The sequence below is a fragment of the Erythrolamprus reginae genome, chromosome 4 (assembly GCF_031021105.1).
Source record: "Erythrolamprus reginae isolate rEryReg1 chromosome 4, rEryReg1.hap1, whole genome shotgun sequence".
Lineage (NCBI taxonomy): Eukaryota > Metazoa > Chordata > Lepidosauria > Squamata > Dipsadidae > Erythrolamprus > Erythrolamprus reginae.
The window spans coordinates 77,200,702-77,213,968 of record NC_091953.1 but is presented as its reverse complement, the minus strand read 5'-3'; the positions used below and the strand labels follow the sequence as shown (position 1 = coordinate 77,213,968).

Here is a 13,267-nt window from a genome sequence, read left to right as displayed (position 1 = left end):
TAGGCTAACACAATTAAGGAAAAGAAAGAAACTGAATACTTTTTGACTCAGGACTTATTTTATCAATGGTTAGCTAATAATAGAAATTAGAAATATGTAAATATAAGAAAAGGATTAATGATACAAGGAAGATTTATTAAAATTGATAAGTTATTATTATTGTTATCTTTTATTCATTAAACATGAAACTCAGTCAACTCGACATGTAAAAATGTATCACAAATATCATTGACTGACACTGAACCGATGTTGTTCGATATTATTATTATTAATAATAATAATAATAATAATAATAATAATTATTATTATTATTATTATTATTAATAATAATAATTATTATTATGTCAATACAACTCAGCAAACAAGATCACTATGCTGGATTTCGTATTTCATCACCAGTCGGGCTCTTCCCAAGCACTTAGGACGGTGTGATGTAGCAGCGAATTATGTTTGCCGATCCCAGTAAAGCGGCCTTTTGCAGTTGACAGATGGAGATTTTGTCAATTCCGATGGTTTTCAAATGTCCACTGAGATCCTTTGGCACTGCGCCCAGCGTGCCAAGTACCACTGGGACCACTTTCCCTGGCTTATGCCAGAGTGGTTGCAGCTCAATTTTTAGATCTTCGTATTTCAATAATTTCTCTAGCTGCTTCTCCTCAATTCTGCTGTCCCCTGGGATTGCGATATCGATGATCCATACTTTCTTTTTCTCCACAATCAGGATGTCTGGTGTGTTATGCTTCAGAATTCGGTCAGTCTGAAGTCGGAAGTCCCACAGTAGTTTTGCTTGCTCATTTTTGACCACTTTTTGGGGTTTATGATCCCACCAGTTCTTTGCCACTGGTAAATGGTAGTTCCGGCACAAGTTCCAGTGGATCATCTGTGCCACAGCATCATGTCTATGCTTGTAGTCAGTCTGCGATCTTTTTGCAGCAGCTGAGTATGTGATCGATTGTTTCATCTGTTTCTTTACAGAGTCTGCACTTTGGATCATCTGTTGATTTTTCAATTCTGGCTTTGACAGCATTTGTTCTAATGGCCTGTTCTTGTGCCGCCGGTATTAGTCCTTCTGTCTCCTTTTTGAGTGTTGCACTTGTAAGCCATGACCAGGTCTTTTCTTTATCCACTTTGCCTTCAATCTTCTCCAAGAACTGGCCATGCAATGCTTTGTTCTGTCAACTGTCCCTATGACATTGAGTTACAGTTTTTCTGTACTGGTCCTTAGTTTGCTTCACCTTCCTATTGTTGACCTCTATCAATGCTGACTCTTTGCTCTCCTTCACATAGTCAGCTAATGCATGCTTCTCTTCCACTGTCTGCTTCAGTTGCAAAAGTCCTCTGCCGCCTATTTTCCTTGGTAAATACAGCCTGTCAATGTCACTGCAGAGGTGTAGTGCATGATGGATCGTCATTAATTTTCTGGTTTTCCTGTCCACGTTGTCCAGCTCTGTTCACTATGCCAGCTGTGTATCTAATGACAGGTATGGCTCAAGTATTTATAGCCTTGCCACTATTCAGTTTGCTTTTCAAAAATTTTCTGGTCCTCTGGATGTACTCTTTGCTGATCACAGTTTTCACATGACCATGCTTGATATTATCCAGTTGCAAGATGCCCAAGTATCTGTAGGCTTCTGGCTGGTGGCACTTGATCGTTTGACCATTTGGCATTTCAATGCCCTCACTTTCAGTGATTTTCTCCCTTTTCAGTGCCACTGTGGGACATTTATCCAGGCCAAACTCCATGCTGATGTCATTACTGAAGATTCGCACAGTGTTGGTTAGTGACTGTATCTCAGTTTCTGATTTTCCGTACAACTTCAGGTCATCCATATACAGCAGGTGTGAAACTTTTGGTGAATTCCTAGCAGTTTGGTAGCCTGGGTTTGTTTTCTGTAGGATGAGTGGCAGCGGGATTATAGCGATGATGAATAGCAATGGGGACAAAGAGTCCCCTTGGAAGATGCCCCTTCTGATGCTGATTAGTCCATAGCTTTCATTCCCAACAAAAAGCTCAGTCTTCCAATATTTCATCGCCTTTTCTATGAATCTCCTGATGTTTTAATTGACTCCAATGACTTCCAGACATTTTATGATCCAACTGTGTGGCAATGAGTTAAAGGCTTTCTTGTAGTCAATCCAGGTCATGTATAGGTTTGTTTTCTTGTTCTTACAGTTCTCCGAAATCATTTTATCAATTAGGAGCTGGTCTTTCGTACCTCTGCTTCGTCTTTTATTGCCCTTTTGCTCCACTGGCATGATGTCATTTTCTTCTAGGTAGTCCTGAATTCTGTCAGCTATGATACCTGTCAGCAGTTTGAGCATGGTCGGCAAACATGTTATTGGCCTGTAGTTTCCTGGAATGGCTCCTTTTGCTGTGTCTTTCTGTATTAAATATGTTCTGTCAGTTGTAAGCCATTCACTAATATTTCCTGTCTGCAGCATTTTGTTGAACAATTCGGCCATTTTTTGCATGCAGGCTGGTCAGATATTTCAGCCAAAAACCATGCACTTGATTAGTGCCAGGGGATGTCCAGTTCTTTACTTTCTTCACTCTTTTTGCAATCATTTCAGGTGTTATTTCCAGCTGCTGCATATTGCTCTTTGAGTATTTTTTCTCAAACTCCTTTATCCACCCAGCAGTTTTGTTATAGTCCTTTTAACCTCCCAGAGATCTTTCCAGAACTTTGTTGTTATTTTCACCTTTGGCTTTTCAATTTTCTTATCTGTTTGCTGATGCAGGTTCTGGTTGAACTGCCTCTGGTTGAATTGAAATGTTTGATTCTGTCTGTACTGGGTGATCCTTGCTTCATATTGCTCAATTTTCCTGGCTGTCACTGTTATCTTCTGCTTTACAATTTCCAGAGCTTCCTTGATCTTTCTTGTACTAAGCCAGTACTTTTTTTGTCAAATAGTCTTTGATCTTCTGATTGTTCAGTTTCTGCTCCTTAATGTTCTTCAAGTTACTTGCATCTGATCTCAAGATTTTGATTTTCCATTCTAGTTGGATTTTCCATTTTGGTTTTCCAGTTGGTTTTCCGATTGGTTTCTGTTGTAGTAATCCTAGTTCTTCAGTTACTATCACAGCTTCAAGTGCAGTTAATATCTTCCATGAGTGGGACAAGTCGTTTCTTGCTTATGTTTTTTAAGGCTGGCAGTCTCTTTCGCTCTGCATTGGACCCTGCACGAACAAGTATTTGGTCCTTCAACAAGGCATACCCATCAGTTGGGATTATTATTATTGTTGTTGTTGTTGTTGTTGTTTTTATTATTATTAAACTAACAACAATGTAATGAATATTGTTGTAAATACTTTGATTATTATTTCTTTAAACTTTGTACCCAGACAACACACCATTTAATTGAAAATGGAATTTTATATGTTGTAAAATTAAAAAATATATAATAGTCAGTCATAATGGTGAATGACCATGCCTAACCTTGGGACAATGTTGTAAATACTTTTTTTTTTTAGAGTTTTTTTGCTAATTTTGAATGGTTGCTAATTGAACTGTTGCAACTTGAGGAATACTTGGTATTACCTAATGAAAAGGACCCCAAATTAAAAGATTCCTAGTGACCAAACAGTTCCTTTTTCTTTAAATTTTAACACAAATTCTGCAACTATTTATTTATTTATTTATTTTATTTATTTGTTTATTGGATTTGTATGCCGCCCCTCTCCGAGGATTCGGGGTGACTCACCACATATCAAAACAATATACAATATACATATCTAAAAAATCCTATTATAGCTAAAAAACTTTAAAAACTGTAATAACATTTAAAATAATTCATTCCCATTCACACAGCAAGATACACTACACTTGTCGGTCAAGAGGCTAGGGTCTAATAGCCTGGTGGCCCAGATAAGTCTTGCTTATTAACTCCCCAAAGATGCTTTTTCAAGATGCAACTGAACTTTCTATATTTTTTTTCTTCTTTTCTTATGTTCAAATACATTTTGGTTCTCATCCAGGAAGCTTCTTCAGCTATGACTGGATAATGGGAAATGAAAAGATTTATACTTCTTGCAGACTGTTGGTCATTTGCATTTTTAATGAGTTGTTAAAGGTTACCTGGAGGTTTATCTGTGTCCTCAGAGTTATCTGAGTGGTGCAAATGGGTATGGAGCCTTCTTTTTTGGGTCATTGTTGTTGGATGATATTCATACCAGTCACATATTAATGAACAATATCCTATAGAAAGAAAAAATAATAACAATAGATTGGTGATAATATGCCATTCTAATTTGTGATGCATCCATTTTCATAAATACATGGAAGATATGTAAGCTTTTATCTTTTATTTTTTATTTTTGTTATAATCTAATTTTTGGTATGAATGTGTCAGATATGGAAATCATATTTTGTGTTTTGTAAATTCAAACATCTAAAGTTTATTTTGTGCTAGATATTTCTTACCTTCTGTACCCTATGCAATCATTAATTATAAATTCTTTTTCTTTTCCAGATCTTAATGCATACTAAGGAGATGGTACAAAAGGTAATATAATTACATTTTCTTTAGATATAAATTCTTATATAGCATAAATTACAATAGTTTAACATAGGGGCCTCCAACCTTTTGGACCTTAGGGACCACTAAATTCATAATTTTAAATCCCCTGGACCACTAATATGATCTGCCTCATGACTGGCTGGATGGGTGTGGCTAGGTGGTCATGTGGCTGGATGGGCATGGCCAACTCGATGTCACTCACGTTGAGAGTCACCTCGCCAGCCTCTACTCGCCCCTCCCCTCCCAGCCACTCCTTCCCTGCCTGTGGGCAGTGGTTCTCAACTTTTCTAAGGCCGCGACCCCTTAATACAGTTCCTTGTGTTGTGGTGACCCCCAACCAATTCTCCCAACAGAGCTTTGAGCTGATTGGCAGGAAGGTCAGAGAGACACCCCCAATGTAAATGTCTGATTGGTCAGATTGTAAAAATATGTTCCAAGATGCCAGAATAGAAGCTTTAGTTCCTAATAGCAGGAGAAATTTGTCTTTTCCCAGGGTCTCAGGTGATCCCCAGGTGAAATGGTCATTCGACCCCCAAAGGGATCCCGACCACCAGTTTGAGAACCACTGCCTTAGAGCCTCAGTAGGATGTAGTTGTTGGAGCTAAGCAGCCACCATGAGAAAGAATTGGCAGAATAGCTCAGTTCAAATTGGATCTGACTGAGAAGGAGGCTCAGCAGATGCACCTCAGTGAGGACTAGGAGTATAGGCTTTCCAAGAAGTGGGAAGACCTGCGGAAGTGCAAGGCCAGGTACCATCACCTAGAGGCTCAGCGGGCTGAGATGGTCAGTCAGTAGTCCCACTGGAATAAGGCCCTCCGGCTCTTCGCCATCAGTGGCGCTTCCCTCCAGCCTTTCCCCAAAGCCCCGCACCAGGAGGCTGAAACAGACTCCAAGTTGAAATTTCTGCCCCACTCCAACATGCACAAAAAGACCCCAAAGGGGGAGACTCTCTGCAGCAATATAAGCATTCATTGCATATATCCAGCCCAGGGGCCGTAGTTTGAGGACCCTTGGTTTAGTGCAATATAAAAAATGCAAATAATTTTTCTGCAGACCATCAAAATTTTCTTGCGGATCACCAGTGGTCCACGGACCACCAGTTAGTGAAAAGTGGTCTAATATCAACTAAACACAAAGCATCTCTGGATATGTAGTTTATAAATTTAATCCTTATTGAATTATAGCTTCTTGACCCCAAAGTTCTATAAAGTAAATATGATTTAATCTCCCTGAAGACTGAATGTCTATGGAGATTCTCAGTCATCCAGGTCATGGTTATCCCAAATATGTTTTTTTCGAAAGGCAACTGGATTTTCTGTTTTTTCTTTGAAGAGATTTCCCTTCCCATCCAAGGGTAGGGTGAGAAGCAAAACGTCTTCAAAGGAAAACCAGGAAGTCCAGTTGCCTCTTGAAAAAAACACCTCTGTGACTCTGACGGCTCAGTTGCAGTATTAAAGCTTAGTTGTAGTCTAATACCCATATATATAGAAACTTAATGGTTTTTGGACTTGGTCATTTATCTTCCATCACTGTGGTGACTGTGGACAATGGTCAGGGAAAGAAGAGCAGGAGACAGTCCCTGTCATTTAGACTGAGCAATATTTTATATCAAATTATAATTTTTGACATAAACCACAGAGAACTCCTACAGAAGACGTTTTTAATTTCAGTCCCATATCACTGTATCCTCTAAGCTGCGTGCGCACGCGCACCCCAAAACACCCCCCGCGCACCCTTTCCCAAGGGCGCGCAAGGAGCCGTGGCCGCCCCCCAAATGCCACCGGCCCTCTCGCGCCTCTTGCTTCTCGCCGCTGCCCCCCCGCCCGCCTGATCCGCCTCTCTTTCTCCTCCGCTTCCCGCCTTGAGGCGCGGCTCCTCCCGCAGCAGCAGTGGTGGCTGCGGCTTCTCGTCCTCCTCATCCGTCCGCTTGCCGCTCTGAGTGCTTTGGGAACACCCACCCCGCCCCTCTTGCGGTCCCTTCGACGAGAGCGCTTTCGTCCTGGGCTGTCAGTGAGGGGACTGCAGGAGAGGCGGCGTAGGCGTTCTCACAGCGGAGGCCGGCGAAGGTGATTTTCAATGTCGGGCACACGGGTGCACGTGCTCCCCATCCCCCTGCCAGCCTGCCCGGAACATTCAAAATAAGAAAAACCTTCGCCGGTGAAGGTTTTTCTTATTTTGAATATTCCGGGCGGGCTGGCAGGGGGATGGGGAGCGCGCGCGCCCGACATTGAAAATCACCTTTGCCAGTCTCCGCTGTGAGAAGAATGGAGAGAGAACGAGAGAGTGAGAGCAAAAGACAACAAGATAGTGAGAAAGAGAGAAAGAGGGGGGGGAAAGAGAGATAGAAAGAGAGAGAACAAGAGAGAGAAAGAGAGAGAGAGAAAAAACAAGAGAGAAAGAGTGAGAGCGAGAGAAAGCAAGAGAGAGAGAGAAAGAAAACAAGAGAGAGAATGTGAGGAAAAGAGAGAGGGCAAGAGGGGGGAGAGAGAAAGAAAGCAAGAGAGAGAGAAGAGAGGGAGGAAGGAAGAGAGAGAGCAAGAAAGAGAGAGAGGAAGGAAGAGAGTGAGAGAGGAAGAAAGGAAGAGAGAGAAGAGTGGAAGGAAGAGAGAGAAATGATAGAAAAAAGGGGAGAAAAAAGAGAAATGAGAAAATGATTCAGGCAGAGAATGACAGGAAAGAGAGAGAAACAGAGAGAAGTGATTCTTGATTTAAAGCATATGGTAAAAGCACTTAAATAATAACAGAGAAAAAAACGCCAGCCCTCACCTGTTTTTATTAAGTTATGTTTTTGGTTTTGCTGGTTGTTTTAGTTTTAATAGTAATGGATTTTGGTTTTTTTTAAATTATTAATTTCTTTTAATAAAAAAGAAGGGATTTTTTCTTATTTATTTATTTATTTATTTTTCTATGCCTTCCGGTCCCAAGGAGATTGCCGCTCAGACACTATACTTTTCCGCTCACACTGAAAAAAAATTAGAGGGAACATTGTCCCATATGCCTGTTTGTATAGATGTTTGTTAATAATTTTTATGTTGGGTTTTACACCATTTTTAATAATTGTTTTTAGATATTTTGTTATAGGTATTTTATTGTGGGGTAGGATGGGGAGTGGCGTGTGACTGATTATGCGTATGTATAATGACAGAGAGTGTGATTGTGACCTATATTTTTAACTTATTGGAGGGGGTAATTTTAGGGATGAATGTTTGGGACCAGTTGGAAGGAATTTATGAGTTGAATGGAATGATGAATGCAACGAATGACTGGGTCAGTCAGCCTGGTGATGTAGAGGCGGGAGGGATGGGAGGGCCTATCTTCGAGGTGGAAGAGGGCCAGAATATCCTGGTGCTGCTGGGGAGAGGCAGATATGGTGGGAGTCATGGGGCAAGCCGTTTCAGGGGAACGAGGGAACGCTACTTGAAAGCAATCCCATGTTCCAGCCCCTTGGATTCAATCCGGGGCTCTGGTGATGAGTGTAATACAGACCCTGGACTCAGGCTGCTGCTGCTCAATGCCAGGTCGGTAGTTAACAAGGCTCTCCTCATCCGGGACTTGATCCTGGAGGAGGCCGACCTGATATGTGTGACTGAGACCTGGCTGGGCCCAGAGGGGGGAGTTCTTCTCTCTGAAATGTGCCCAGCCAGGCTTCAGGTACAGCATCAGCCATGACCCCAGGGAAAGGGGGGAGGAGTGGCCATTATAGCCAAGGAGTCTATCAGCCTGCGCAGGCTCGCTGGTCCTGAGATTGCAGGTTTTGAGTCCCTTCTTGTGAAGTTAGACCTAGGGGTTCAGGTAGGCTTGTTGCTCACTTACCTGCCTCCCAGCTACGTGTCAACAGCCCTGCCTGTGCTGCTCGAGGAGGTAGCCGGGGTTGTGGTAGGATTCCCCAGACTCATTGTCCTGGGGGACTTGAACCTTCCGTCGCTTGGTGAATCCTCTGGACTGGCGCAGGAGTTCATGGCCACCATGACAGCCATGGACCTGACCCAAGTACTTCAGAGTCCGACTCACGAGGGGGGACATGCGCCCAACATGACATTTCTCTCGGAGCAGTTGAGTAATGGTCTGAGACTAAGAGGCTTAGAAGTTGTGCCTTTGTCATGGTCAGACCATTCTCCACTGCACTTGGAAGGAGAGTCCAACATGGGTTATTTACTAATCCAGTTGGTAGAGACTGAGTTAGAAATTAACATATTAGCTCGGTATGGTCCCCTGGTTGCCCCCATACTTTCAGTTTTAAAAACTCAGTCCAAGGGTAGAGACTGCTGAGTTTATTCTCTATGTTAATAAATTGTATTACCTTATGTTAACATGTCTTCTTTGTTTCTCCCCTTTTGTTTTTTCTCATGCAGATCCTTGAAGAAGAGGGGTTGAGGTCTCTGCCCCCCGCAGGCACCACCCCCGAAGTTTTCTCCTCATGGGGCTTCTTCCCTCATCGGGAACCCCTCCAGAGAGGAGCAACTCAACCCCAGGGTCCCTGGCCTCCGCGGCCAAACTGGGCTGCAAGCCGAAGGTGGGAGGATCCGTCCCCCCACTGGGAGGCTTGAGGGAATTACGGAATTCCCCGAAGAGCGCTGGAACTTTGGAATCGGCTGCAGGCGCCTCTCAGCTGTTAGGTGGCCGCAGAGCGCTCCGCTGCAGCCCAAGGGAAGAGAAGCAGCAAAAATGTTCAGGACCCAAAACGGGCCCAAAAGAAGGAAGAGAGCCAGGAGAGTGTCTCTCAGCTGACGGGCGGCCGGTGGGCATGCCGCTGCTACCACGATACTGCTGTGAAGCCGGGCCCGCGATCGGCTTTTCTGTTAGACGGCCGGGCGATTCCACAAGGAGCCTCCATGTGAGAGGCAAGTCGTGGAAGGCCAAGGAAGCCGCCATTTTAAACGGCCAAGCCTTCCCGGCGCCCGTTTTTTAGTAACGGAAGGTAGGAAACGCCAGTTCTGACAGCTGCTTGGCATGAAGAGACGAGAAGTCTCAGGGCGCAGGCACAGGAGACCAGAAAGGAGGGCCACCATTTTGCAAGTCATTTCAGCTAGGACATGGGTACTGCTTGACCTTCAGACTTCTACCTTACTGTGAGTAGCAATGGAGGGCAATCTGGCTGGCGAAAAACCGCCCCCCTCACCTTTAGCCTCTAAAGATAAAGGCAAGGCCAAGGATAAGGCCAAAGATCCACAGGTCTCCTTCTGCCTCCCTCAAGGAGGCAGAGAGGCGAATTAAGGCACTAGAGCAGAGGTTAGAGGTGGCCCTCTAACCCCCCGTGCCTACACCTGTGCTACTTACGCTGCAGGCGCCTCCGGTCTCAGAACCACGAACCCCTTGGTCCACCCTGGGGCCTACAGGGATGTTTGCAGAACAGGACTGGTCCCATGAGAGACAGCTACCCTTCCTGCCACAGATGGTGCCTTCTCCTGGGACAGCCTTGTCCAGACTGGGGTCCGCAGGCCACCCCAAGAGGAGCATGTAGGGCCCCTCAGCTACCTTTACACCTACTGCTGCTGGGCTCAGAGACCAACCTGAGACCTGGCAACATATGCCTCAGGCCATGCAAGAAATGATCACAAATGCATATTCTCAAGGAATAGTGGCAGGGGTGCAACAATATACACAGCACCCATGCCAAACCCAGCCAAGGAATCTCTGGTCTGTACCGCCCCCTTTGGGTTTGGGGTCCTTGACGGAAGAACCTGCCCTGATGGAAGATAGTGATAAGGAGTATGATTTGTCTGATGATGATGATACAACCCCGAGCAACAGCAGGCTGCGGGGCTCTTTAAACCAGCCTTATTCAGGATTCTTCTCCATAAGGCAAAACAAGTGATGGATGTACCAAATATCATTAAGACACCTGGAAACACTGACACAGCTAAAGGAACCTCAACCCAAATCAGACCATATCCCATCAGAGATTTTCCTTGAAGGGGTAAAACGCCCCTGGCAGCATCCTGCAGCAGCACAAGGCCCCTCTGTTATGGAGAGGAAGTTTTATACCTTCAATGAGGAGGTTGAAAAACTACTGGAGTTCCCACCGATTGACCAACCAGTGGTGACCCTGGTGTCCAGTACTCTGGTACCCTCAGAGATAGGTGACAGTTTAAAACCAGAGGACAGGAAGGCAGAGACAATGCTACGTAAAGCACACTGGATGTCCAGTTGGGCATTCGTAGCGGCAGCTTCAGCATCCTTCAATAGGGCCTTGATAATGTGGATTCAAGAAATGCAATCCCGACTGGGGCCCGACAAGGGTCATCTATGCCAGAATTTGAGTAAGTTGCAAGCTGTAGTGGAATTCTCGGCTGATGCCACTCTCCACACGGCAAAGTTTTCGGCGAGAGGCATGGCGACCACTCTCTCTTCACGGCGAATTCTATGGTTGAGAAACTGGCAGGCCGATTTAAAATCTAAATGGCGTTTGGCCTCGGCCCCCTTTCAGGGCTCTAAACTGTTCGGGGACGTAATGAAGTCGGTCCTCATAGATGACAGGGACAAAAAGAAGATACTCCTCAAGGCTCACAGGTGACAGGACCGTAGGTCCACCCCCTACACAAGATGACAGTCCTTTCGTTGGGACCCTGCCTCCAATGCAGGCCAAAATACGAGGACAATATAGCCAATCGTCATTCAGAAACAATCACGGATAGATCAAGAGGCTACAACCAGGCAAGACGTCCCTTTAGAGGTGGTAGTCAGAGAGGATTCAAACATTCCAAGTGACTCAGCCGCACTTCAGACCATAGGAGGCAAGCTGCTTCGCTTCAGTACCTCCTGGCGGTGCACATCCTCCAACAAATGGGCATTAGCCACAGTCTCACAAGGAGTACGTCTGGAATTCCTCCAGCTCCCACCACTGCCCAGTGCTCTGAAACCCTCAAAAGAGAGCGCAACTACACCAAGAAATTGCACATCTTTTGGACATTCAGGCGATAGAAAGGGTGACGCCGAGGGCACGGGTTTCTATTCAGTAGTCTTCCTAGTTCCCAAGGCTTCAGGAAGCTGCAGAATGATCCTCAACTTAAAACAGATGAACACATTCATACATTACAGGAAGTTCAGAATACACTCTCTCCAGACGACCTTAGCATCAATTCGCCTACAGGACCTTCTTGCGTCCATACATTTGAAAGAGGCATACCTCCACATCCCCATTTACCCAACACATCGGAGGTTCCTGCGCTTTTGTCTGGAAGGGACTCACTACCAGTATCGGCCCATGCCTTTCGGCCTTTCATCGGCCCCGTGAACATTTACAAAGTTACTAGACGTCCTGACGGCCAACCTCTGGTCGCAATCCATCCGTTTGATGGCCTACCTGGGTGACATAATTATACTGTCCATGTCCCCATCTCGGGCAAGGGAGGACATGGCCCTAACCATTCAAACATTGGAGACCCACGGTTTCACCATCAACAAGGAAAAGACCCACCTTTTGCCCACGACCCAGCTATTACATCTGGGCTCCATCATAAACACAGTATCGGGTACCATGTCCCTGTACCCAGAAAGACAGGTCAACATCCATCATTTAATTTCCAGACTCCAACACCAGAGACAAGTGCCTTTCTCCTTGTTGTCCATGATACTTGGAACCTTAGTGTCAGCCATAGGCATAGTGCCATGGGCCCGACATCACATCAGGATCTTACAGTGGTTCCTTCTCCCAACACAGAGGGCCAAGATGAGTCATTCTCACAGGCGGGTCAAGCTTCCTCGAGAGGTCAAAGAATCGTTGAGGTGGTGGATATCTCCAGCCCTACTGCGGGGGTCCTCCTTCTGCATACAAGAGCGCATCATTCTCACCACAGACGCAAGCCTTTCGGGCTGGAGGGCTCACATTGGACCCCACATGACTCAAGGACTCTGGACCACAGAAGATTTGACCCCGGTCAATATCAACTTTCTCGAGCTCAAAGCAGTTTTTCTTGCCCTCCAGTCCTTCAATTCTCTAGTTTCAGGCAGACATGTATTGGTGTTAACAGACAACGTCGCGACCAGAGCCCACCTGAACCATTTTTTTAAAAAAATATTTTTTATTATTTTCAAAAAAGGACAAACAAAGACATACAACATTGAACATTTAAGGAGCTACCATTGCTCCACTTACCGTAGAAGTCTAACTAATACAGAATATAAAAAACTCTAACTATTACCAGATCTAAGCAGAAATGCCACACTTGCAAATTACATTATCATTAAATTTAATTCTATGTTTTTAAGATTAAAATTATTGATTAAATTTCTTTATGTTTTAAAAGATGATACACTTGTATATATATATCTATATCTAAAGAGCAATAGACAAATTATTAATAATACAAAAGGAATATAACATAAGCACTTCTAAGTTAGTTGTAATATAAACTATTTACAGTAGTCCCTCGCTATACCGCGCTTCACCTACTGCGGCTTCACTTCATCGCGGGTTTCTGAGGAAGTCGATCGGCAGATTTAAACAGCCCACCGAACTTGATCGGCAGGTTTAAAAAAAAAAAATCTAAAATTGTAAATACTGTATTTAAATACTGTATCTAAAATAAATACTGTGTGGGAAGGGTTTATAAACACTTTAAACAATGAAAACTTACCAAACAATTACAATATAAATACTTAAATAAGTACTATCAGTCGATAAATTCCCCATCGCGGATTTCACCTATCGCGGCCAGGTCTGGAACGTAACACCAGCGATAGGTAAGGGACTACTGTAATTCTATCTTATGATTTTTTGAATAATCATTTATTCTTGTATATTTAATTT

The 13,267-nt window shown here is 44.1% G+C and overlaps 1 protein-coding gene across 3 annotated transcripts in view; it reads left to right on the top strand.

Annotated features, from left to right (window-relative positions):
• Positions 1–13,267, top strand: part of POLA1 (DNA polymerase alpha 1, catalytic subunit) — an 801,468-nt gene that overhangs the window by 262,387 nt on the left and 525,814 nt on the right. For all 3 annotated transcript variants that reach the window (XM_070750673.1, XM_070750672.1, XM_070750674.1), the window contains exon 27: positions 4,471–4,503. In XM_070750673.1, the coding sequence (XP_070606774.1) occupies positions 4,471–4,503 (33 nt within the window). The remainder of the gene's footprint in view (positions 1–4,470; positions 4,504–13,267) is intronic.